The sequence below is a fragment of the Trichoderma gamsii genome, assembly GCF_001481775.2.
Source record: "Trichoderma gamsii strain T6085 chromosome Unknown Scaffold_22.2, whole genome shotgun sequence".
NCBI classification, from domain to species: domain Eukaryota; kingdom Fungi; phylum Ascomycota; class Sordariomycetes; order Hypocreales; family Hypocreaceae; genus Trichoderma; species Trichoderma gamsii.
The window spans coordinates 335,373-356,787 of NW_020171359.1; the positions used below are offsets into that span (position 1 = coordinate 335,373).

Consider the following 21,415-nt stretch of genomic DNA (forward strand, 5'->3'; position numbering starts at 1 on the left):
CAAAACAGAAGGGCATTCTATACACCGCCAAGATTCAAATTCAGCCGAACCAGAGCCACGAACTGTTATCAAGACTGAGACCACTCCAGCCTCCGTTTTCAAGGCAATGTCTGCGATAGTTGTTCGCCGTCCACCGCGTAGCAAAGGCTGCAAACAGTGCATTTCACGGCGCGTCAAGGTAAGTAAAGTGTCTATAGCCATCCTATCACTCATAACATAGTTGCCCTTAATTGTCGGTTGAACATCTGAAACTCACTCGATTGGCGCAGTGCGATGAGAGGCCTGGATGCTGCAAACAATGCGCTCGCTTTGGACTGTCTTGTTCAGGGGCCATTCGCGGAGCAGTCTTTCTCGACATGACTGAGAAGGTATCCCATAGTATGTTGAAGCCAAAGAAGAAGAGGAAAAAGAAGACGACAGGCACGCAAAAAGCTACAGAGGATCTAGGATATGAGTTCGTTACCGGAGATGAGATTGCAACATGCTACGTCAGTATGGAGGAGAGCAGCTGCTCAACAACCTCGCCGTCATCCTACGGTCCTATGGCGGAAAGCGAAGATTCATCTCTCGACCTTTGTCAGTCTGGCGATGAGGATAGAGGCGGTATGTTTCAAAGTGGTATGATGGACACATCCATTAATGGGCTTTCATTTCCTCTCGGCAGCGATCAATTCTCCAACTCAGGCGTCTTAGACTACGACGCATCTATTCCGCCGGCTCTTGTCACCTCCGCTTACGATGAATACTGTTTTGTGAGCAAATTTACTCAAACGCTTACCAGCTCACGGCGGAATTATTCCACTCTTAGACCAGAATCTTGGATACCCAAGCTTCCTTACCTTGTTGCGACAAATTCGTTACCCTGTCCACTCAAGTATGCGCTACACGCCGTTGCGCTCTTGTACCATGCCGTCACTCGTGATTCTAGAGCCGAAAGGCCCGCCATTAGATATTACCTGGCTGGCATAGAGAGCTATCGCTCTGTGGTACTTGGCAGCCAAGCGAGACAATCGCCGACGACTTCAGTATCGGAAGAAAATACAGATTCAGAAATGCCTCCGTCTTCGGATATTGTAGCAATTTGTGGCCCAGTGCTATTTTCATTCTACGAAGCGCTTCAAGACGCTGGATCTGACGCAGAGCTACTCCATCACTCAATGGCTATAGAGATGTTGCAGGCTCGTGGCCCCGCTAAATGCGTTGATGGCCTTGCTCATATTGTGATGCGGTCAACGAGGGTTAAAGAGGTTAGACATTACAAATCCCCATGCTTATACAAAAGCCGAAGCCTTTGTGGTCATTATTCACTGACTAGTTTCTCAGGCATTCCATTCCATTATGCAAAACCGATCTGCCAGTTTTTCTTCTCCTGAATGGCTATCTATACCGTTTCATAAAAAGCACAAGATTTGCTATGACAAACTAATTGATATCCTTCTCTCTTTCACAATGACACTGCGCCTTCCGAATATGAATCAGAAAGGCGCAAAATTGAGAAATTCGATACACCGCATCCACGATCTGCCCACATCTCGCAAAAACAAGATTGAAGAGAGAGTAATGATGCTTCAAGAACAATTGCAACGCTGGTGGTCAGAATTTCGAGATGAGCACTTTAAGATTATTGCACAAAACTCTGGATCCTCGCCCGTTGTTGATGCTGCTTATGTAGCTGCAGATTCCCCATCGTCTGTGCTGCTTCTATCGGGGCCATGGATGGTGGCTAATAACGAAACACTCACTTCCAGTATGGTTTCCATATATAGCGGCATTCACATCATCCTCCACTCCATTCTTTTCATTATCTCAGTATCTAAACCTCCAGGCTCAATTCGGCCCAACGGCCAATCGGAGGTTGATAATCACCGGGCCGCAATCTCGATGTATGCAGCAAGCGTCTTCAATGCTGCCTTGTACCTCAATATGGTCAATCCTTTTTGTGGCGATGCTGCCCGTACAAGGTTCTCTATCAATATTGTTTCTCAGTTTGCCTTGGAAGACTCGCAGCGGGATGAAGCTCAACGAATGCTCTGCCAGTGGAAGCTTCGAGACACGACACCACCTAGATGATTTGGAGTAGTATACTACGATCATTTGTTGTCAATATACTATCCTACTAGTTACAGACGTCCAAGCAAGATGCGCTAATGGCCTCAGGCTATATACAAAATAAGCGATAATTATTCATAATGATCTACATCTGTAAGATACAAGCTACAAAAGGCACTTTGGATTTGGAATGCTAATAATAGCTTTTCGTGCAGAGTGATTCTAATGTATCATTTTGTCTATAAGATATAATAACAATACAAGTAGACAGTCACATGTACAGTCGATCCAATATCCAAGCCTCCGCTAACTTTTACTGAACAAAGTCTCCAGCGTAGAGTGCATCTCCTGGCTCATTCATGCGCGACCATAGAATTTGTATATGATCTTGCAAGCTCCGTTTGGTTGACACAGTTACAAGCTTCGCCTCTGCGTTATCAATCTCGACCTCTACCTCTGCGTTTTCAATCTCAAGCTCAACTGTTCGGAGAATCATAGTCAGCAACATAACTTAACCTTGCAAAGTCAGCGACAATGACGCTTACCTTGAATGTGGACAGCTGTCTTCTTCCCACTATACATGGCGTGCGGAATGTTGGTGACGTTATCCGAATTGGCATCTCCAATGGCGAATATGCCATGAATGTTCGTTACCAGACCGTTTTCTTTATCTGCAGCGAGTCTACCGCCATATAATGCCACACCAGTCTCTTCGCCCAAGGTTGACTTTTGCGCAGTATCAAAATTAGTCAAAATAGCCGCACGAAGAACCGGCTCGCCAGTCTCGAAGTTGAGTTGAAAGAGGTCATGCTCAGGATGAGATGGTAGGCTGGGATCCTCGTCTCCATCTGTTCCATTGGAAAGCCTCTTGAGAGACGTAATAATACGGTTATCGATGTTTATATTGCGCAGTTTCAGATAACTCTCCCATGTTGGAAACCCTTTTTCTGCGATAGCTCGCTCCTCGGGAGTATCTGTCCCGTTGGCGAACAAGATAATGTCCCGATTAAGAGTGATAATTTCGCGAACTGCATCAACGGCGCTGGAGAAAGGCCCGAGTATTCCAAGTTGTTGATCTGCATGTTCATGTCCATCACACCATGGGCACCAGAAAATGCCCTTGCCCCAGTTCTCCGCAAATCCGGGCGTTGATGGAAGCAAGTCCCGTACACCAGTTGCGAGAATCACTTTTCGCGTAGTGAAAACGACCTTGTTATCGCCAGGATATTCAGCAGATACTGTAAAATATGAATTGTTGGCTTCCGGCTGGATCTTGGTAACGGTGCCGTTTACTAAGTTGACAGTGCCGTAATCTAGGATTTGTTTGCGAGCCAGCCATCGGAAATATGCTGGTGTGACTCCTGTCGATGGATCAGCTAGCTGTCACGCACGAAATGCACATCTTATAAAGTATAAAATTGTAAATCTTATGAGCCAAATAGACTGACTCACCGTCAAATCCAATAACATCGTGCAGATGCCGAGTCTGAGCATTGCGATATTCTCCCGAGTCGACTAACAAAACGTTTCGGCGGACACGGGCCAGACCACTGGCTGCGCTGAGACCTGCAGGCCCTCCTCCGACGATGATTACATCGTAATCAGCCTGAACTGTGAGGTTGCTAGTCCCACTATTTGGCACAGCTCTAGAGAGCCCAGCCAAGACAGGTAGAAACGTCAAGACGCCTGATAACTTCATTTTGGAGCATGATATCGCATACGCTAATAAACCAAATCAAAGTGTATTTATCTATGTTCGCTTTTGAATCTGTGGCATAAGTTACAATAGCTGGCCCGCATGGGACAGAATGGCGTCTTATGCTCCAGCGCCCCCTCCCCAGAGCGTAAGATTTGCTCGATGGCATCATCATCGCAGACGTCACTACCTGTATGCTCTGCCGCGAACAAGTTACAGCACCCTGTTATTCACAATCACATCGCCAGATCAGCCTCAGGTGCAGAGGAAATCCGGCAGCTGGTGCACGGCATTCATGTTGCCTGTTTAATGTGAGCCCCTGTCTCGTTGCAGTCAAGTGTTCTGGCATCTGACCTGGCAAAATGATCTCATATCCAGTGAAAGCAGCGAATGCAGCCGATGAGGCACGCGGATGCTACCCTTTGATGCTACCTACAGATGGCGTGCGAATACATCCTAGCTGCAGTTCTATATATCTGGTTCCTCACGCCTGAGCCTTTTCAGTTGGGCGAGTCGCACATCTTAACACATGAACACGTGTAGAGAGGTATGACATGCGCAAATGACGTCGCTATCAAGTAGAGGTTCAAATGCTAAGACAAAGCACTGGCTCTATTTTGGTCGAGCCCACTCACGTCAACTGCGAGTCGCTTATTGTTGCGATTTGCGGTCCATGTTACAAAGTTTCTTCTTGCCAACGCCGTTTTCCGCATTTGGAAGTAGAGATGTTTTCATGAGAGTTAGAAACGAAGAAAATGTAAGGACACGTCTTACTTGTAGGCCACTAGGTACTTGTTTAACTTGTCGCAATGACGAGCTCTCCATATCACATTTACTACCGTCTTTACATCTGCATGTGTGATACGATATGCTAGATCATATGGATATGTGCTCTTAAGTACCACAGCACAAAAGAAAAAGTAGAATTAGCCTGTATGGTAAGCTTGTTAATCTTCTATTGACCCACCTGTACATTGAATGCATCCCCACCAGCGGGGCTGCGTCGAGAAGTTGCTAAAGACTTCCATAGGTAATCGTTGATACTTGTTTCCATAGGTAAAGGGCTATTAGAGACCGAAATGGCTAGAAATGGCTACTAAGAAGCTAAAAGGGAGGAACATCAGACTATCACAGATTTGTCGCAGCTGGGACATTTTGGCGGCACAATAAACCGTTACTGAGCGACATGGTAATGATGACAAAACGTTAAATGTATTTCTAGATAACCTCTAATAAAGACTCGCTGGCCGAATTCTCATGCCCAGAATTGACCATTCAGATAGACAACAGTGTTGCCGCTTTCCACTTCTCGTCCGACGCTGCAAGCTGCTCTGCGGCCTGCTTCACCAAATCCACAGTCTCAGGGCCCAGCAGAAGTCGCAGCGGAGGCTCCTCTTCCTTGGAAATCTTGACAATCACATCGGCCACCTTGGCCGGCTCAGACCGATGATTCTTGTACTGTTCCCGTATCTTCATGAATGCTCCGACGGTTTCTTGATACGGCTCGCTGATGGTAATTTCCTCGTCTGCAAAGCCAGCCCAATCAGTCTTCATGCCGCCAGGCTCCAGCACCGTCAGCTTGATGCCGAACGGTGCAACTTCTTTAGCCACAACCGACGTAAAGCCACCAACAGCCCACTTGGCGGCCTGGTAGGCCGATAAGCCAGGCGTTGAGAGCCGGCCGCCGACGGAGGAGACTTGCAGAATGCGGCCGGACTTTTGCTTGCGCAAGATGGGAATCACCGCTTTGGTGACATAGACGGTGCCGAGAAGATTGGCGTCGATTTGTTCTCGGTAAATGTCAATGGACGTGTCTTCAAGTGCTCTTGGAACCGCATAGCCGGCATTGTTGACAACAACGTCGATGCGGCCAAATTTCTCGACTGCAGCCTTGACGGTGCTCTCGACTTGGTCGTTGTTGACAACGTCGAGCGCCAGAGGCAAGATGCGGTCCGATCCATACTTCTCGACAAGGTGCTTCACCGTGTCGGGGTTTCGGGCAGTGGCAACGACGTTGTCGCCATCAGCGAGGACGGCTTCGACAATGGCAAGGCCGAGGCCCTTGGATGAGCCGGTGACGAACCAAATGCGAGCCATGTCGATGTATTTGGAGTGTTTGTTGGCTGGATTATAACTTCTTGTAAATTCGGTTGGCGATGACTTCTGCGCACTGGGGACAAATGTTGTGATGTAGAGATGGTAGAGTCGTGTGCTTGTTCTTTCATTAATCTGCGCGGCATCGTCTTCCTCTTTATAGACCTGCCCACAGATCTAAAGCTCCTTTTTCTCATACCATCCACATAGCTTAACTCCGGCAGAGAGGCCATCTTCATGTTGGCCGTGGTGATGCTTTACGACTCAAGTATTCATCGAGAATCACTATCCCCGAAGCGGGAAAAGCCCGCTCAAGGCGGCCGCTCAGCTCCAGAGCTCCGCCAACCCACTTTCCATTAGACTGTACACCTACAAGACATGTAGATACTTAGTCTGTTGAGACAAAAACAGCAAATGCTTCAATTGTTGGTAGAGATTATGGCTTATATCGATTACATCTACTGTTTGCACTGGTCAATTACATTAATTCGCACTCAAGGCTTTGCTCAAATGACTGAGAAATTCGTCATCTACTATCGCTGTGATACGGTTTAAACTTGAATGTCGAATCTATCTGGCACTAATACAGCTCGGTTATCCCTAACTGATCGTAGGCGAACAGAGAGGCACGAACCATCTAATCGCAACAAGGTGCATGCATAGCAATCCTGAGCACTACAATTCGCCCACCACGATATCCTGTAGCCTATGTTCTGGCCCTGCTCTGCACATCTGATGGAACACAGAATCAAACTGAGCAAGTAGCTGTTGCATGTCTCCCGCACCAAAGACAGCGTCGTCGAAGTAGACGGAAACGGCCACGCCGGCGTCATCTAGGTAGCAGTCCATTAGAAACTGGCAAGGCGCTGGGCGGAACAGGCGCGCGGAATGGAACTGCAACCCGGCCAAGTTGCTGTTGCTGCTGGCTTGGGGATGAATAACCATTGGCATGGCTGCATCACACGCTGTCGCGGCGTCACTGCTCAGGCCCCGGATTCTGTCCCAGCCGAGATGCTCAAACTGGGATACTTCAGCCCACCAGTTTTGGGTGTCGCGGAGGAAGCTGCGCGTGTGCTGCGCCTCGCCGACTCGAAGCCGGTGCGGCACCATTGTTGCCGTGGGCGCCATCATCTGTTCAATGCCAGCAATCGGTGCATTGCGGCCCGTCAACGTCAGCTTGAGCGTCACTTCGTTTGAGTGTGTATAGTTGGCGACGGTCACTGCCCACGCTGCCTGCAGTATTGTGGCAACTGTAAAGTCCAGACTCGTCTTCTCCGCATTGACAATGATGTTGTGTCGCAATGTTGAGTTTGCGGCAGGCTGGTACGAGGCTGGCCAGCGTCCGAAGGGTTTGGATGCCGAACCAGCGAGTTGAGTATGCCAGAAACTGTCCGCATCAGAGCAGTCTCCCTGGGTCACGTAACGGACGTACTTGTTAAACTGCACTCTTCCTACTGACGGCGTGGTGTCGCGGTAGGCCCTCTGAAGCTCACTCAAGAGAAGCTGTCGAGACCAGCCGTCGTACGTGGCGTGGTGTGTGGTCCATACCCAGTATCGCTTGCCACTGGCATCTCGACTGACTATGGCAGAGCGAGTCAACTGCTGTCCCAGGCCAAGAGGCTTCTTCGCGTCCTGGCTCAGATAGGACTCTAGGTTTTGCGCATCGGTACATGGGCCTGGAGACTTTGTGACCACTTGGAAGAAACAAGACGACGACACGATGACCTGTGTGCGAAATATCGCGTGAGAAGCAGCAACGATGTTCCATGCTCGACTTAGTCGTTCTAGATCCATGTCGTCGGGAAGAGAGTAGACGAACTGGATCGAAAAGTAACCCGGGTGCGCCAAGGAGTTTTTGAAAAACTCGACTTGCAGCGGCGTGCAGGGGTATACGTCTTCGATTTCATTCCTGTCAACTCCACATTGCTCAACTGCATCTTTCATAATCATGTCCAAGCCTTGTGATTCAGAAAGAAGAGAGAAAGGCTCCATCTCATCAGCTGCATCTGGTCCTACAGCCCCCATCCTTTCAGCCAAGACAGCAAGAACGGGATATTTAATGATGTTGCCCACTGTCAGTTGAAAGCCGCTGGTCTGAGCAAGACTCGACAGGCGCATTGCATCCAGAGAATCTCCTCCCAGGCGGAAGAAGCTATCCCCGGCCCCAATCTTGTCCATGTCAACGCCAAGCACTTTGTGCCATAGCTTTTGCAGCTGGACCTCGGCCTCGGTACTTGGAGCCACCCTTTCATTTCCTGTGGCCATGAATGCAAATAACTGTTCCTTGTTGAGCTTGGATGCGGAGTCTCGCAGATATTTACGATCCAGTTTGGCAGAAGTTGACAATGGCAGCCTAGTTACCGGAATATAAGCCGAAGGGATCATGTATCCGGGCAGCACGTCAAGTAGCTTTGCCTCTATTTCTCCCACGGTCTCTTTCAGCTTGTTTCTGGATACTTCCGAATTTGCAATGATCTCAGCATCAGCACCAGCATTAGCATCAGCTGCTGCCCTATCTTTATCTCCCATAACGATAAAGGCAGCAAGAAGCGCTGAATCCCTTGAATCTGCAGGCGTGACAACTTCAACGGCTAGGTCAACTGGACTAGTGAAGCAGTTCTTGAGCTGGAATTCAACCTCTCCAAGCTCGATTCGCTGCCCTCGAAGCTTCACTTGAGTGTCCTTTCGACCTATAAACTTGAGTGTCCCATCAGCCATGTACTTGACAAGATCTCCTGTCTTATAGAACCGCGGCGGAAGTCGTATAGTTCCCAAAGGCAAGGTCCATTTTGGATTATTGATGAATGATGCATTTGTCCTTGTTTCGTCTTTTAGATATCCTCGAGCGACTCCAGGGCCCTCAATGACCAGCTCCCCAACAGTGCCAATAGGAGCCAGCTTAGTGTGATCATCTCTATCAACCACCCAAGTGACGGCGCCGACGCCGCGGCCGATTCTCGCGGGGTCGCCCAGGCGTTGAAGATTGGGCTGCCCTGCGCACCAGATGGTACACTCGGCAGGCCCGTACATGTTGATGAGGTGAGTATGCTCGGCCCACTGGTTGAGCACGGCTTTTGTGGCAGCCTCTCCGCCAATCGTCATGACTCGGAGCTGGCCGACATCAACCGGCTCAAGCCGGGCTGCAACCGAGGGAGTGAGCTGGATATGGGTTGCTTCCAGAGACTTTATGGTGTTGGCCAGGCCATTCAGCCTCTCGTGCTCGGTGGGAACACATACGCAGCCTCCACGCAGAAGCGTCGGGAAGATGTCTCCCAAGCTAATGTCGAAAGTATACGCTGCGAACTGCAGCACCCGAGAGCTTTTATCCAGCAGCATTGCAGCGCCCAGCGCAGCCGAGACCGTGCTAAGAGCAGAATGCTCAACGACGATTGTCTTGGGGAGTCCTGTGGACCCGGATGTGAGGACTGCGTACGCAGCATTGGAGGGCGAGACGCTGGTTTCCGGTGACGACAGATTGGGCGACGGGTCTTGAAGAAGTAGCATACATGTATCCGCGTCGACAACAGTGACGTCCAGCCCCAGATGCCGCATTGCAGCAACATGTGTCGCTGAGGACAAGGCGATGCGCGCCGAGGTCGTCTCCAGGATGTATTTGTGCCGACTCTGGGGATGGGATGGATCCAGGGACACCCAAGCCGCTCCCGCCTTCATCACAGCCAGCATGGCAACGACGGCCCATACTGACTTTTCAAAGCATAGAGGCACAAACATTTCGGGGCCGACGCCAAGTTCAATGAGCCGGTGTGCAAGCCCATTGGATGCCTGGGCGAGCTCTCTGTAGGACAGCCGCTCTGTTGTCGAGACCAGCGCCGGTGCATGCGCATATTCTTCCATCCGGCCGTCCAGCAGATGATGGAAGCATGTGTCGAGCGTTTCGGGGATTTCAGCGTTCCAACTGGAGATTTCGAGTTGGTCTTCTGGGCTGAGCATTTCGACATCTCCGAGGCTAGCTTCTAGACTGCACTCGGAGAACTGTTTAATCACATGGCTAAACTGCCTGACGATTCGATGCATCTGAGTCTGGCTAATAACTGTAGAGTCGAACTCCACCTTGATCGATGCGCCATCAGAAGTCATGCCGCATTCCACGACAAGTGCGTGGGCATGGAATCTGGTTTGGACCACCTCGACAGGCTCCAGCCCCTGAAGAACAGCTTGGTCCGTGTCGTCGCTGCACGAGATGCATTCACTGCCGGCGTCAGTCCCCGAATCCACGGCGTTCTGTATGACGAGCATGTTTTGAAACTGGCACGCAGCGTGGGCGCCCGCTCCCATCCTCCTGATGTTCTGCAGACCCGTCTGTTCAAACGGGATTGCCGACACCGACAGGCGCTGAATCTCCCTGAACAAGTCACCCACCTGCCAGCCACGATCAAAGCGGACTCTGAGAGGCACTGTCGCAATGGTAGGGCCGGCGAGGCGATCAACCCCGAGCATGGGCGCTGCCCTTCCGTTGGTTGTATGGCCAAACACAACATCTGCAGAGTCGGAGTACTTTGAGAGGACGAGAGCCCATGCTCCCTTGATAACGGCTGAGACGGGTATGTCCGCATCCGCCCTTTTCGAGAACTTGACTGTATGCGTCAGGCCGGCGTCGGTGACTGGGTGGTGGTTGTCTGATGGGAGCTCTGGAAAGCTGGGCAATGGAGAGTCTGCCAGCTCCCTTTTCCAAAACTCTTCTGCCTCGGCAGAGTTTACCTGGCCAATGTGCTTGATGAAGTGGTTGAAGCCGAGGGTTGGTTTCAGGCCCGTGCCGATATATGCTCTCTTCACATTGTCCTGGATGAGCTGGGCCGTCCATCCGTCAATCAAGGCATGATGTGCGGTCCAGCAGAAATAACGCTTGTCTGGCTCGTTGACAATGGCGAAACGAATCAGCGGGTCCCCCAGCTGCATGGCCTTTTCTCTGTCGCTCTCCAAGTAAGCCTGCAGGCTGTTGCCAACCTGCCACTCAACCGAGCTGTCCAGGACGAGCTGCATCAATCCCGAGCTTGTATCGACAATGCGGGTGCGGAGAATGGGCATATTCCGGACTGCAGTGTCCCATGCTTCTCGATATCGGTCCACGTCCAGCAGATCTGGCAGTGACAGCGCAGCTTGAGCAAGGTAAGTGCCCGGCTCTTTGATTGAGATGGCCACCAAGCCATCCTGGAGTGGCGTGCAGGGATATATATCCTCTATTGCGGACTTTGAATACCCGTAGCGGTTGACGACTTCGTCAACAAGGGCGCCGACGTCCTCGACATTGGGCACGGCCTCGAAAGGGAGCATGTCAGCAATGCCAGGCTGGTGCTGGTCGGTGAGCTGCACGCAAAGTGCCAGTTCGGACAAGACTGGATTTTGAAAGACGGTGGCCACGGTGAGTTGAACCCCTTCGGCTTGCGAGGTTGCAACCAACAGCATTGCACTGATAGAGTCTCCTCCTAGCTGGAAGTAGTTGTCGTCCAGTCCGATGGAGTCCGGATCCAAGCCCAGATTATCCGCCCAGAGGTCACGGACCGTGGTCTCGGCAAGGGTCGAAGGCTGTCGAATTCCCTCCGTGGCTGACGCAAAGGAGCTTATCTGCTCGACACTCATCTCGGAGACGATACGCCGCAGTCGGTTTCGATCCGTCTTTCCTGCCACCGAGAGCGGCATGCCATAGAGGGGGATGAACAGCGACGGGATCATGTACAGAGGAAGCGACTGTGCGAGGCGAGAGCTCAGGCCCGTGGTCAGCAGCGAAAGCCTTTCTCTCCCCGCTGCAGAGTACGCGACTTGTTCACCTGGGCTTGTGGAATCGCCTTCGCCGCCCACGACAACGAATCCGACCAGCATGGGGACGCTTCTGCCAACCGGCGTGATGATCTCTGCGGCAACTTCCGTGCGAGGCAGGCAGACGCGAAGATGGTGCTCAATCTCGCCGAGCTCAAATCGCTGCCCGTGGAGCTTCACCTGGCTGTCCTTGCGTCCTATGTAGTAGATGGTCCCGTCGGCAGTGTAGCGGACCAAGTCTCCGGTTTTGTAGACCCTGGTGGCCTCGGGTCGAAAACGCCGCAGCCAGCCGGGGGCTTGAACAAACACCGCCGCTGTCTTCTCGGGGTTGTTCAAGTACTCTCTCGCAAGCACATGCCCCTCGATGAGAAGCTCTCCGACGGAGCCCAGGGGTGCGAGGCGCTCATGGTTGTCGGCATCAACAACCCAAGTCGCGCAGGCGACAGCACGGCCAATATTCCTTGATTCCGCCCCGACGCTCAACCCAACGTTGATGACGTTGGTGACGGAACACTCGCTCAGGCCGTAGGCATTCACCAGCCGCAGCCTGGCGGCCCAGTAGTCGATGTCGTCTCTTCGCGGCGCCTCGCCTCCCAGGACCATGGTCTCCACGTTGGGAATGCTCTCGGCGCTGATCATCCTCGCAAAGGACGGGGTTGGATTCATCCAAGTGACCCTCAGCTCGTTGATCAGTCTCGAAATGTCATTCAGCCTGTCAATCTCGTCTGGCACGCAGATGCATCCGCCGACAATAAGTGTAGCCAGTATCTCTTGTATGCTGACGTCAAAACTGTACGATGCAAACTGCAGGACCCGAGACTCGCCATGGATGTGAAGCTCCCTGGCGCACTCCACCGCACTTGACGAGTATGCTTCGTGCTCGATGATGGCGCCTTTGGGGTTTCCGGTCGATCCTGATGTGAAGATCACGTATGCTGCATTGCAGGGCATGACTCCCGTCTCCAGGACTCGATCCGCTTCGGGAAGCATGGCCATTGTCTTGGCGTCGACGACACCGATCTTGGCCTGAATCGATTCAGAGAAGATTGAGCGGGTCTTGTCCGAGGAGAGAACAATCGTGGCTCCTACGTCGTTGACGATAGCCTCAAGTCTGTTCACGGGATGCGAGGGGTCCATTGACACAAAGGCCGCACCCGCTTTCAAGACGCCTAGTATGGCCACAATTGTCCAAACGGACTTTTCGAAGCAGACTGGCACCATATCGTCCGGTTTGATGCCAAGGCCAACTAGATGGTGTGCCAGTTTATGTGCTTGCTTATCAAGCTGCTCATATGTAAACCGACCGTCCCATCCCACAACCGCCTCTTTGTCGGGGTGCAGCCGTCCTCGCTCTTCAATCAGCTGGTGGACGCAAGCTTTCACCGCGGGAGGCAAGCCACGATTCCACTGTTCCAAGTGCTGCATGTCGGCGGGACTTGTCAAGCTGATGTCGCCGACCTTTCCGATGCCAGATTCATCGTGTAGTTGAAGGATGACGTGTTCCACTTGCTTGGTGATCCTTTCAATCTGCGTCGAATCCACGACTTGGGGGTCAAATTGGACATGAATCTCCATGCCCTCTGGGTAGGTGTTGAATAGCAAGTTCACAGCGTACGTATGAAAGTTGGCCAAATCTGCGCTCAACTCTCGAAGCCCCAGTATGGTCTTTGCGCCGGGCTCATTTGAACTTTGAATATTCAGCAGGACTTGGAAATCGCACGCTCTACGGCCATCAGCGTTGAGTGCTCGGATGTTTTGGATACCGATATGCGCGTGAGGCATCACATCGCTGCTATGCCTTTGTATTGCGCGCAAAAGATCTGAAACATTTTGGTCATGTTGAAAAGAGACTCTGAAAGGGACCGTGGCCAGTGTTGGGCCAACAATCCTCTCTATGCCCGCCAGAGATGACGTTCGGCCGCTAAAAGTCGTGCCGAATATCACGTCGTTCATGTCAGAGTATCGCCCAAACACAAGGGACCAAGCAGCAAAGATCTTGGTAGAGAGCGTGAAGTGTGATTTGGAACCATAATTTGGCAGCGGGACATAGTGTCGAAACTCTGCGCTCGCGAACGGGCGATAGTTGACGGACGGAAGGACTGGGAAACTCTGCGCAGGGGAATCGGAAACCTGTTCGGCCCAGAATTGCTCGGAAGAGGATCGTTCGGAGCTTTGGAGGTGCTTGATGAAATGGTTGAATCCTACAGCGCTTCCCTGAATGCCATCGGCGTATGCATCTTGCACATCTTGGAATATCTTGGGCAGAGACCACCCGTCATACAAGACGTGATGTATTCTCAAGACAAAGAATCTGTTTCCCGTCTTTTGGCTGCTGATGATTGCACAATAAGCAAGAGCGTCGCCGTAATCCATAATCACTTGCTTATCCTGCTGTAGATATGCATCCAGCTCCATGTTTCGCAGGACGAGAGGAGGAGATTGCTTCATGACGGCCAACACCGTCCCCAGCTCGTTTGTGCGTACCATGCGAGCGCGAAGAATGGCGTGGTGTCTGAAGACGGCCTCCCAGGCTCGTTGGAAACGATCGATATCTAGGGTGGCGGGCATCTCAAACACCAACTGCGCGATGTAAGCACCGTGATCGGTCAAAGAGAGGGCCATGAGACCCTCTTGTAATGGTGTGCATGGGTACACGTCGTCGATGCCGCTTTTCTTGACATTGCATAGAGCAGCAATTTCTTCCAGATAGTACTCGACTCCGAGCACACTCTGGCCTTGAATTAGTGCAAATGGCAGGATTTCCGCCAAATCACTTTCCTGGACTGCGCGTGCCGCCAAGGCCATGTCTGCGAGTCGGGGCTGCTTGAAAATATCATGTACAGAGAGAAGCATTCCCCCGAGTCTGGCAGCAGTGACGAGCTTGATGGCCGTAATGGAGTCTCCGCCGAGCTGGAAGAGGCTGTCCTCAACTCCAAAGCTTTCGGGGGGGATATTGAGCGTCTTTGACCAGAGAGCGTGCAGGCGACGCTGCATTTCCGTCTCGGGTGGCCTGACTTGCTGAGACGAAGAGGCAGATGAAGCCAAAACCTCTGCTACACTCATTTGGGCCGCAAGTTTCTGCAGTTTCTTGCGATCAATCTTGCCAGATGTCGAAAGAGGCATCTGCTGCAGAGCCACAAAAGCGGAGGGTATCATGTAGCTGGGTAACAGACTCAACAGCCTTGCTTTGATTGCCGGTACTTGCAACTTCAACCACTGGCTTTCCTGGTCTCTCTCTTTAACATCTGAGGAACCCGGTTCTCTGGTAGCCAGTTCGTCTGCTCGGCTCAGGAAAGCTGCAAGCATTGGCTCCCCATCAAGAGGAGTTATCAGCTCCACAGCCAGCTGCACCTCTTCGCTCGCAAGGCTTGATGCCGGGATGCACTGCTGGAGGTGATGCTCCACGTCTCCAAGCTCAAGGCGCTGGCCTCTCAGTTTGACTTGCGTGTCTTTCCGGCCAATGTATCTGATGGAGCCATCGGGATTGTATTTTGCCAAGTCGCCGGATTTAAAAATTCGGTCGCTGCGACGGCCTTTTGCATCCTGAAGCCATCTGGGGCTACTTGGAAACGCTTCTTCTGTTTTTTGGGCGTCTTCAAGATATTCTCGTGCCAAAATGTGGCCTTCCACAATCAACTCTCCTATAGCCCCGATGGGAACTAGCTGGCGGTGATCATCCCTGCGGGCAATCCACAAGGCTCCTCCAACGGGCTTCCCAATTGTTGACGGATCCGAGTCTGGCCCCAGCCATGCGTTATAGGCCGACTTGACAGAACATTCTGCCTGGCCGTAGCTGTTTAGAAGCTTGACTTTGGTGGACCATCTCGCTACATTGTCCTGTGTCATTGACTCTCCCCCCAGCTTCAGATACTCGAGGCAGGGCACCTCTGAAGGATCTAATAGATTTGCCACAGCTGGCGTTAGGCCCGCCTGGTTGACTCGCTTGCTGCGGATGAAACCAGCCAGATCGTTGAGTCTCTGGAACTCTGACGGGATGCAAATGCAGCCACCGTACATTAGTGTTGCAAAGATGTCGCTGATACTAACGTCGAAAGTGTAGGCGGCAAACTGTACTACACGACTGTCACGACCCAGGCATTCGACAGCTCCATGAGCATGCAAGCTGGTGCAGAGAGCTTTATGCTCCAGAACAATGGCCTTGGGCATACCGGTGCTGCCAGAGGTATGTAGCACGAATGCTGCGTCACTCGGTTGAGCCCGGTCAGCAATAGTCTTTGTCGGTGCCTGCTGCTCGAGGAGACTCTTCTCCAACACCAGCACTTCTTGAGGCAGATTCGTGCAATCCGACGCATGCAAAGGCGAAGTAAGCAACATCCGAGTCTTCAGCCGGGCCAAAATGGGTTCGAGGCGCGCTCGTGGGTATGAGGGATCCAGGGGGACGCAAGCTGCCCCTGCTCTCAAGACTCCCATCATGCCAATGACTGCCCAAACGCTCTTTTCGAAAATGAGGGGCATCATGGTGCCAGGGCCAACTCCGCGGCTTGTTAAATAATCCGCCAACCTGGAGGATTGCAGCCTCAGCTCATCGTATGTCAACTGGCCATCCCAAGAGTCGACTGCTACGGCGTTGGGATACTCTGTTGCGCGTTGATCTATGCAATCATGTATGCAGGAGTCGACCACGTCTGGAAGTGTCCCGTTCCACCCGATGACTTCTGCCAAGTCTTCCGGGCTGGGCCTGTTGATATCTCCAATGTTTAATCGAGCATCTCCACGGCACAGTGCTTCAAATACATGTTTGAAGTGGTTCATCACCCGCTGCATTTGCACGGCAGGGATCAGGCTCGAGTCAAATTTGACGTCGAATGCCACGTCGTCTGCCCCCAGGCTACAGACAAGAGTGACTGGGAATCTGGTAAAGTCGAGGCGATTTCTAGAGATATCCTCCGCTTGCAGAAACTCATCGTTTCCATCCATGTCTGCCTGCTGTTGTTGTTGTTGTTGTTCAACGACGAGCAGGGTCTGGAAGTCGGTCGCCACCCGAGCCTCTGGGGACGCCAGCCTAATGTTCTGTAGGCCGGTTTGCTCGTATGGGATCATTTCGTTGGAATGTTTCTGGAGGTTCTCAAGATATTGCGAGACATCATCGGCGCTGTTCACTTTGACTCGAATGGGAACGGTCGCGACAGTTGGGGCTACCATCCGATCTATGCCCACGACAGGGGCGTTGCGACCGTTTAGAACGCAACCGAAGATGACGTCTGACGAGTCTGTGTAGCATGAGATTACTAGAGCCCATGCACCCCGTATGAGTGTTGACATTGTGGCTTCAGAGCGCAGTCGACGCAAGATTGGTACCGACAGTGAGAGCGTCTTGTCCGCACAGGGTTCGTATGCAGTCGATAACGAGAAGAGATCTGACGGTGAAGACCCAGAGAACTGGGCTCGCCAGTACTCTTGCTGAGCAGCGGTGTCAATCTGCTTTAGATATCTCACAAAGCCTTGAAATTGCGGCGGTTGATATGAAGCACTGGTGCCGAACCCATATTCATCTCTGAGATGCTTAAATACCATTGGCAGCGACCAGCCGTCATACAAGGCGTGGTGGCACGTCCACACAAAATGATGCTCATTCGCCGACTCATTGTTGACCAGTTGATAGCGACTTAGGCTATCTCCAAAGTCCATCGGGGTGCGTCTATCGCTCTCGAGAAAGCTCTCCAGCTCAGCAGCTTTTGTGATCTGAAGCTCGGCCACTTTGCAAAGGACAATCTGAATTGTGCCGTCAACTTCCGTGTGTACCAGCCTAGTTCGTAAGATAGGGTTCTGAGCTACGACTGAATCCCACGACGCGCGGAACCGGTCGATATCGACGTTGGCACTCAATTTCAGTATCTGTTGTGAGACATATGATCCAAGATGTTTAGTGGAGAGAGCCATGAGACCCTCTTGGAGCGGAGTCGCAGGAAAGGCGTCTTCGATCAACATTGGATCAACCCTGCAGAGCTTGGCAGCCATCTGTTTAATATCGTCCACTGCCCAGCTCGCTTTCATGAGAGCAAACGGCTTTATCCTGCCTTCCATCTTGCTCTGAGGCACACTGGAGATCCTCTGTGCAAGAGCAGAGAGCTCTGGGTTTTTGAAGACGTCTTCAACGGAGAGGCGAATTCCCATCTCGTCTGCAGCAGAAACCAACTTCATTGCCCGAAGCGAGTCGCCACCGAGACGCAAAAAGCTGTCCTCGGCTCCTATTAGGGCTGTTGGTATATCCAATACCTCCCCCCAGAGGGCTTGCAACTTCAGCTCCATCTCGCTGGATGGTGGCGTTTTCTCTTTCGTTGGGTGCGCGGTGATGAGCTGTTCCAATGAAAACCCAGTCGCTAGATCTCTCAGCCTTTTACGGTTAATTTTCCCAGATGTTGTGAGAGGCATGACGGCCACAGGCACGAAGGCGGATGGAATCATGTGCCTTGGTAGGAACCTCGATAGTCGAAGGCCAACTTCAGGATAGACCTCCTGCAGTGACCGTGGCGCAGGAAGGATTTCGTCGCCTTGCTGCTGTGCTATCTCGTTCTTGGGGTTCTCGCAGATGAAAGCCATGAGGACCGAATGGTTGCCGCTCGAGTGTTTGATGACATCGACAGCAACCTCGGCAGCCGTTGGCAGAGACCGTTGAATGTGGAATTCAATCTCCCCCAGCTCCACGCGCTGACCACGCAACTTGACCTGGGTATCGCGTCGGCCGAGAATGATTATCGCGCCGTGTGAGTCGTACCGCACAAGATCCCCCGTGCGATACAATCTGGGCGCCTTGCGCTCAGAACTGCCGGGATGCCAGGCCGGAGCCTCTATGAAAGCGGCGTCTGTTTTCGCCCGGTCATTCAGATACCCCGTGGCCAGAACAGGGCCTTCTATGACCAGTTCACCAACTGCTCCTATGGGGGCAAGCCTGTTAGGATCCGCCGCGTCCGTGATCCAGCTGATTCCGTTGAAGCTTTTGCCAATGTATCCAGTCGGCGTGTCGCGGCTGACGCCGGGATTGCAATGAGTCCAGATTGAGCATTCCGCAGGCCCGTAGCTGTTTATCAAGTACACGTCATTGGCCCAGGTCATGAAATTCTGCCGCGTCGCCGGCTCGCCTCCAAGCACGAGCGTCTTCAAGCCGGGCACATCCTGGGGTTGCAAAAGTCCGGCAACAGAGGGCGTTAAAAACATCCAATTGACGCCCATCTGCTGGATTGCCGCCGCCAGATTGTTCACCCTATCGTGACTGGATGGCACACATATGCAGCCGCCGCACAGCAGTGTGGTGAATATCTCTCCAACGCTGACATCGTAGGTATAAGCCGCAAACTGCATAACCCTCGACCCATCATTTAGCCGCAGCGCTTTTGAGTGCGACTTGGCACTGGTACAGTATGCCATGTGGCTGATGATGATGCCTTTAGGGATTCCGGTGCTGCCAGAGGTAAAAAAGACAAACGCAGCAGAGCTGGAGGATACTGGCTCTGGCTCGGGGGATGCAGAAGCAGCTGACGGGATGGCGTCTAACGAGGCGGCATCAACTGTCAAGACGGCGGACTCGGTCTGTTCAAGTGTTGCTCTTTGGGAGAGAGAGCAAAGCACCAGGTTTGCTCCACAAGTCTCTAATATAGACTTCATTCGTAGCACTGGATGCGAATGATCCAGCGGCACTATGGCGGCTCCGGCCTTCAACACAGCCATCATGGCAACGACGGCCCATTTCGATTTCTCAAAGCAGACTGCAACAAAGGCATTGTTTCCAACGCCAAGTCTGCCAAGATGATGAGCCAGGCGAGACGAGCCATCATCAAGCTCCTGATAGGTGAAATCTCCGTCGTGTGCGTGGACTGCAGTTGCATTTGGAGATTTCTGTGCTTGCTGCTCGAACAGATGGTGGACGCAAGCATCTACGGCATTTGATGCCACGGTATTCCATTCCTGGATTTCGTTCTTGTCCTGGGGAGACATCATGTCGATCTGCTTCAACTTTTGCCCTGGCGCATGATTGAGCAGTTGCCGTATGATGTGGACTAATTGGTTCAACATGCGCCCTGTTTGCCTCCTGTCTATCACGTTGTCGTCGAAAAAGGCAGTGACGTGTAAATTGCCGCCAGTAATGTTGCAGTTCAGGACCAAGGCGTGCTTCATCCGCTTATTGCGCGGGACTTTGGTCTGAGAACCGAATTCGTTGAAGAAGATTGCGTTCAGGGGGCCATCAGTCAGCCCAGAGCTGGATCTTTTGTGCCCGTTGCCAACTTCCTTCTTCTCAGAGCGCTTTTCATCAATGGCCACTTGAAAGTGTTGTTCAAAGTCTCGCATAAACTGGTCTATGGATTGTTCATCGTTGACTCGCACCCATAAGGGCACCGGTAGCTCATTATTATCGCCACTAATCTTCTCTCGGGCTGAAGAATTTGAGTCAGATGTCTCAAACACCACATCGTCGTTGTCGGTATAGCGAGCAAGGAGAATTGCCCATGCAATCCGTACCACAGTCGAACTTGGAAAGGGAGAGAGAGGTCCGAATTCAAAGTCAGAAGCCACACGTGAATTCCCACGGAGTTGGTAGTTTGCGGATGGCAACGTGGGAAAGGATGTGCCGACATCTTCATCCAGCTTGCTTCTTACAAGCCTGCAAGTGACATTGTCGTCCGCAGCATTGGGCCTTTCCACATCATGTGTCCCAGGACGACTAACATGTCCATTGAGCTCCGATGCCGGCTCGGCAAGGGAAATTGTGTCGTTCATGATGTGTTGATTGATGTTTGCTACTCTCTGAGACTCTGAGAAAGTTGTTGAAGAATCGTCTGAGCTTGAGGTACGATTTACCATGGGTGAACTGGCATATTGGTTGCCGCAAATACTTCTCTTGTTAATGAGTATGGCTTACCCGCCTGAGTCCGCACATACAATTAACTATTAGTAGTACTTATTTCAAGGTAGGGCTAGCTCGCCTACGTGGAACATGAACATGTAGCTCGCCGAAATCGCACTGACCAGACAGTGCATCCATCAAGTTACGTATGTACATCCCATTGCAGATATCTCTGGTACTCTCTCCATGGGATAGTATGCGCGCAGAAATGGTATTCTCAATGAAGATTAGTTCCATTGTGAAATACATCATATTTTCTTATATCCACCTCACATATCCATTGCCCCACAACAGATTATAAGCCCGAAGGGGTGTCTGTAGATGCCATTTCGTGCACCCCTGTGCTCGCAGTCCCTTTTCCTATTTTGCATCAATATATAAGAATTGGGCACGTAGGGTGGAATTAGGGACTAATCATAATTTTCGAATAGGCGATCCTTTATCTTTAGGTAGCTGGGGGCTTCCCTTGCTTATGGCCAGCATCAACCGTTGCCGCATGTTGACACTCCGGTCACGCGTACTCATAGAACGGTCACTGATTATCCTTTTCACGGCATCTTCATCCGGTACCTACCTATATCCGATACGAAGCTGCTTACGGTACCGACTATGGCACCCGGCCCCAGTAGCTGAGGTGGGTGGGCTCAGTACATGTACATACCTTTGACCCTTGTCAAGTGCTTTTTAAAACATGGGTGGCCCGGCGGGAGTATTTAAGAACGCTAAATAAATAATATTAATATTTAGTCTGCTATTGAGCTATTGTATCTTCCTTACCATGTAGGTCCTTGTGCCAAGTGCTTACTCTACATCGCTATGTACCAACTTTTCGCAGCCTCAATAGGTGAATCTAGAGGCTGTGGCAAAAAAAAAAAAAAGCTGCTTTAACCGCTGCAACAAGAAAGCAGCTTCCGCCTGTTGCAACATAGTACCTACTAACT

General features: G+C 51.7%; 4 protein-coding genes across 4 annotated transcripts; 1 reads left to right on the forward strand and 3 right to left on the reverse strand.

The window, feature by feature from the left end:
* Positions 1-106: 106 nt before the first annotated feature.
* On the forward strand, positions 107-2,070 carry TGAM01_v206537 (hypothetical protein; the record flags this gene model as incomplete). The annotated part of the gene is made up of 3 exons (XM_024549887.1): positions 107-178; positions 270-1,247; positions 1,324-2,070. The coding sequence occupies 3 exons, from the start codon at positions 107-109 to the stop codon at positions 2,068-2,070; spliced, it is 1,797 nt and encodes a 598-aa protein (XP_024405361.1).
* Positions 2,071-2,362: 292 nt separating this feature from the next.
* Positions 2,363-3,748, reverse strand: TGAM01_v206538 (sulphydryl oxidase; the record flags this gene model as incomplete). The annotated part of the gene is made up of 3 exons (XM_018801695.1): positions 2,363-2,529; positions 2,595-3,410; positions 3,502-3,748. 3 exons carry the CDS (start codon positions 3,746-3,748, stop codon positions 2,363-2,365), a joined length of 1,230 nt encoding a protein of 409 aa, XP_018665010.1.
* A 1,272-nt stretch (positions 3,749-5,020) lies between these two features.
* TGAM01_v206539 (hypothetical protein) lies at positions 5,021-5,842 on the reverse strand (the record flags this gene model as incomplete). The annotated part of the gene is made up of 1 exon (XM_018801694.1): positions 5,021-5,842. The coding sequence occupies one exon, from the start codon at positions 5,840-5,842 to the stop codon at positions 5,021-5,023; it is 822 nt and encodes a 273-aa protein (XP_018665009.1).
* A 672-nt stretch (positions 5,843-6,514) lies between these two features.
* Positions 6,515-20,347, reverse strand: TGAM01_v206540 (hypothetical protein; the record flags this gene model as incomplete). The annotated part of the gene is made up of 1 exon (XM_024549888.1): positions 6,515-20,347. One exon carries the CDS (start codon positions 20,345-20,347, stop codon positions 6,515-6,517), a length of 13,833 nt encoding a protein of 4,610 aa, XP_024405362.1.
* Positions 20,348-21,415: the final 1,068 nt, after the last annotated feature.